We start from the raw sequence: 3,495 nt of genomic DNA on the forward strand, positions 1-3,495 counted from the left end.
ACGCAATCACCCTACATATTCCAGTATGCATAAAACCTGATCATACAACAAAGAGAGTTTATGAGAGAATGAAAAGCCCAAAAGATTATGAAAAGTTTTTGTTATAAATATGTAGGTGGTTAATGAGAGTTTATTGGATTGGGGGTTATAGAATTTCATTGGTTTCTAATGAGGGTCTATATATATGTGTGAAATTCATTCTTCAATTCCAACTTTGCATTCTTCTCTCATAAAAAGTTAGTATTCATAAGTGTATCTAAAGCTAAAAAATGGGGAAGGGTAAGGCTATTGTTGCAAAACAACCTAAGGAAAGGAATTGTATTTTTTTGAATCAAGTTAACAAAGAATCTACGGGCCCGATTGTTGTCATGATTCGTAGGCGGTGGGATGTGATAAGTGTGAAGAATAAGTATATGAGTACGGACTACATCATCTCTGATGCAAAGGTGTATAGGGCGGAGTGTTTTCTATATAGATGTTTATGACATGTTTGCTTTTCCTGGTTTTAATTTAATAATTTTCTTTTTTTGCAGGGGAATGTCCTTCATTGTTTTGTCAAGGCCGCGATTGCTTACCGTTTCAAGTCCCTGCTGGAAGAAGGTTGTTTGTACATGATGAATGACTTCACTGTGCTGTCGAATCCTCCAAAGTACAGTATCATGAAAGATGCTGAATTCATGATCGAGATTGATGGTTCAACTTTAGTGACAAAGCAAACTGCTGATGTTGATATGTTTATTCGACACCCGTTTCAGCTGGTAGCCTTTGAACAGATCATGCCTACAGAAAGCAAGTATTTTGTGGGTAAGTATCGCGACAAATCAATGTAAAGTATTGTACTGGTGTGGGTTAATATGTTGGTAACAAATTGGTTGGTGTGGGTTACTATCTTGGTAACAAACTGGTCGATTATTCAACCATATAATTATTTGAAAGTGAATTAAGCTTGGTTGCTTTATTTGAAAGTTAATATGTGACTGTTGTTGGACAGACGTTACAAAAGTCAACAGGATCCCAAACTGTTGAGTTTAACTTGACTAATGAACGGTATGCCCTATAGTTCTGTTTTGTATGTGTTAGAAACATACCTGAAACCTGTTTCAGGTTTAATCCGTCATTAAACTTGGCTTTAATTGGCTTACAGGGGATTCCAGTTGAGGGTGACTCTATGGGGTGGACTGGGTGACAACATGGTAGCAAAGAAAAGAATGAATCCTGGTGTTTACGTCATATTGCTGACTTGCATGAGTTCAAAGGAGTATCTAGGTAATATTTGTTTCTATTTATTGATGATTTAACAGGGCATATACCTGAATATTTTTCACACGTCTTTTTAATGATTTGTAAGAGCATATACCTGATTATCTTTGACACCTCCTGCGATAGGTAACCTTTGCCTTTCAAGTTCGTCTTCTACGTTGTTGATTGATGATGAGAACATTCCTGCAATTAAATCATTTAAGGCTGCTCTGAGGTATTTACCGATACAGTTATTAACAATTAAAGCCAAGTTTAATTACAGCACATTGCATAAATTAGGGTTTCCTACGAAGTATATATAACTCAACTAATTAAAAATTTGTATATCCATATAGTCACTTTTGATATCTTAATTGCCATAACCAATTAAAGAATTATGTTCCCTGTAAAATCCCTTATCCCGGGTCCGTCGAGTCTCCCACAAATACATGATATTAATATAGGAGCTGCTATAACCTGTTTTAGCATGATCTGCCTGTGCATGACCGTTGAAAGTGCTTCCTGCAGTGGTGTTGAAATAGTCGACACGGGTGTACTCCTCCTGCAGGTCAAAGCTACAATATCAAGTCTCCATGACCTCATTGAATGGGGTCGTACTAAAAGCAAGAAAGAGGTTTGTATATTTTTCGTCTATAAAGCATAAATGTAATATCTGTTCTATGAAGTTTTCATCTGTTAATACATGCTTATTAATGCAGGCTGGTGCTTACCAAGGCTCCATTCAGATAACGAATGTGAGAACTAGAAAAGGTTGGTTCACTTATACCTGTACTTCTGCAAAATGTAGAAAGAGCATGGAGATGAACCCGAGTAACGTGTTCTGGTGTGACTTATGTAACAATGAGGTGAAGTATCCACGTCCAAGGTATGTTGTAGCTGCAATTGAATGACTACTTTTTACTTTTTAATGCCAATGTAATCCCGTTTATGGTTCAATGAAAACCAGGTATCGGCTGCAACTTGAGATAACTGATGGGACTGCAGATTTGGTGGTTGTTCTCTTTGATGAAGTAGCGGAGAAATTGGTGGGACATCCAGTCCGCGCACTCATTACTGAGGCAGAACAGGTCTGTTCATAACTTATATTAAACGAGTTATCAGGGTGATGTCTGTTGTTTATTCGTTGGATTTTATTTCCTACTTCAGGATGAGACAGGTACTGCTTTTGTTCTGCCTTCGGTTTTGCATGAGCTTATTGGAACAAGCCATGTGTTTGAAATCAAGACCCATAGTTACTTTCATGCTGGAGTATATGAAAGTTTTAACTGTTCACAAATCATTCTACCTACTCCTGAAGTGGATAAATAACAGAACATCGTCGTTCATGGTAGTGAGCCAAAGGTCGATGCTCAGGCATCCTCATCAAACACTATGCTGGACAAAATCTTGGATATACCAACTCCTGCAAACAAGAATGAAACAAGCCGGATTAAAATGTAAATGATTTTTTTTTTTTCGTAAACTTTTGGTAACGGTTATGAAAATAAAACTAACAGGTCTTCATATGGCAGATTTGATGATGAAACTGATAAAGAACCGAGTAGAGCGCATGGAAGAAAAAGGTACACCTAAATGTTTAGTTGATGTGTTTTATTTTATAACAAATGAATTAAATTTATGTTTTCTGCTTACTCAGGGACATGGAAAACTTTGAAGCAGAAACGGTTTTGGAAGAACTTCCAAAAGTCAAGAAACAAGCATAACATGGAGCTTCCAGATCTGCGATAACATTAGATTGTCACCAGATTGAATTAAAACTCTGTGTCTTTGAGCATTTTCTTTTCCATGTTGGTGTGCAAGTCATCGTTGTTTTCATGTTTTCCCTGCAAAATTTGTACGCTTATGCGTGAAGTCATGTTTATGATTTTTTTAATTATTAAGAATTAAGCTCCAATTTTCTTTTATTGTATGTCCAAAACCTATTAACTTTATGTTGACGCATGCAACAGTTTTATTTTAAATTAGGTTAATTTAATAATGTTTAAGGAATTTAGGGAAGTAAATATTCCTTCTGTTTCGCTAAGTGAAGCCAATAATTCAGTAGTGATCGTTGACTCCAGATGATGAGATCTGTTAGTTTGAGAGAATGTTGATGGGTCTTAATTTTGTAACAAACTAATTAGTTCTATATATATATATATATATATATATATATATTTTACTATTGCAAAATGGTTTTATTCAAATAAATGAATCAAATTATACGGGCAGAAAGGAAGACTAAGCTAATTCATC

General features: G+C 35.7%; 1 protein-coding gene across 1 annotated transcript; it reads left to right on the plus strand.

Moving 5' to 3' along the window:
* Nucleotides 1–269: 269 nt before the first annotated feature.
* LOC122590898 (replication protein A 70 kDa DNA-binding subunit C-like) lies at nucleotides 270–2,963 on the plus strand. Its single transcript, XM_043763076.1, has 12 exons — nucleotides 270–446; nucleotides 534–758; nucleotides 992–1,047; nucleotides 1,145–1,266; nucleotides 1,387–1,474; nucleotides 1,768–1,873; nucleotides 1,959–2,125; nucleotides 2,207–2,327; nucleotides 2,407–2,508; nucleotides 2,572–2,696; nucleotides 2,757–2,822; nucleotides 2,897–2,963. Exons 1-12 carry the CDS (start codon nucleotides 270–272, stop codon nucleotides 2,961–2,963), a joined length of 1,422 nt encoding a protein of 473 aa, XP_043619011.1.
* Nucleotides 2,964–3,495: the final 532 nt, after the last annotated feature.

Source organism: Erigeron canadensis, chromosome 3 (genome assembly GCF_010389155.1).
Source record: "Erigeron canadensis isolate Cc75 chromosome 3, C_canadensis_v1, whole genome shotgun sequence".
In the NCBI taxonomy this organism is placed as follows: domain Eukaryota; kingdom Viridiplantae; phylum Streptophyta; class Magnoliopsida; order Asterales; family Asteraceae; genus Erigeron; species Erigeron canadensis.

Coding starts and splice junctions, on each gene's coding strand:
- LOC122590898 (XM_043763076.1), top strand. CDS start 270: ATGGGGAAGGGTAAGGCTATTGTTGCAAAACAACCTAAGGAAAGGAAT. Junction 2,697..2,756: donor GAAACAAGCCGGATTAAAAT/GTAAATGATTTT, acceptor TAAAACTAACAG/GTCTTCATATGGCAGATTTG. Junction 2,823..2,896: donor AGAGCGCATGGAAGAAAAAG/GTACACCTAAAT, acceptor CTGCTTACTCAG/GGACATGGAAAACTTTGAAG.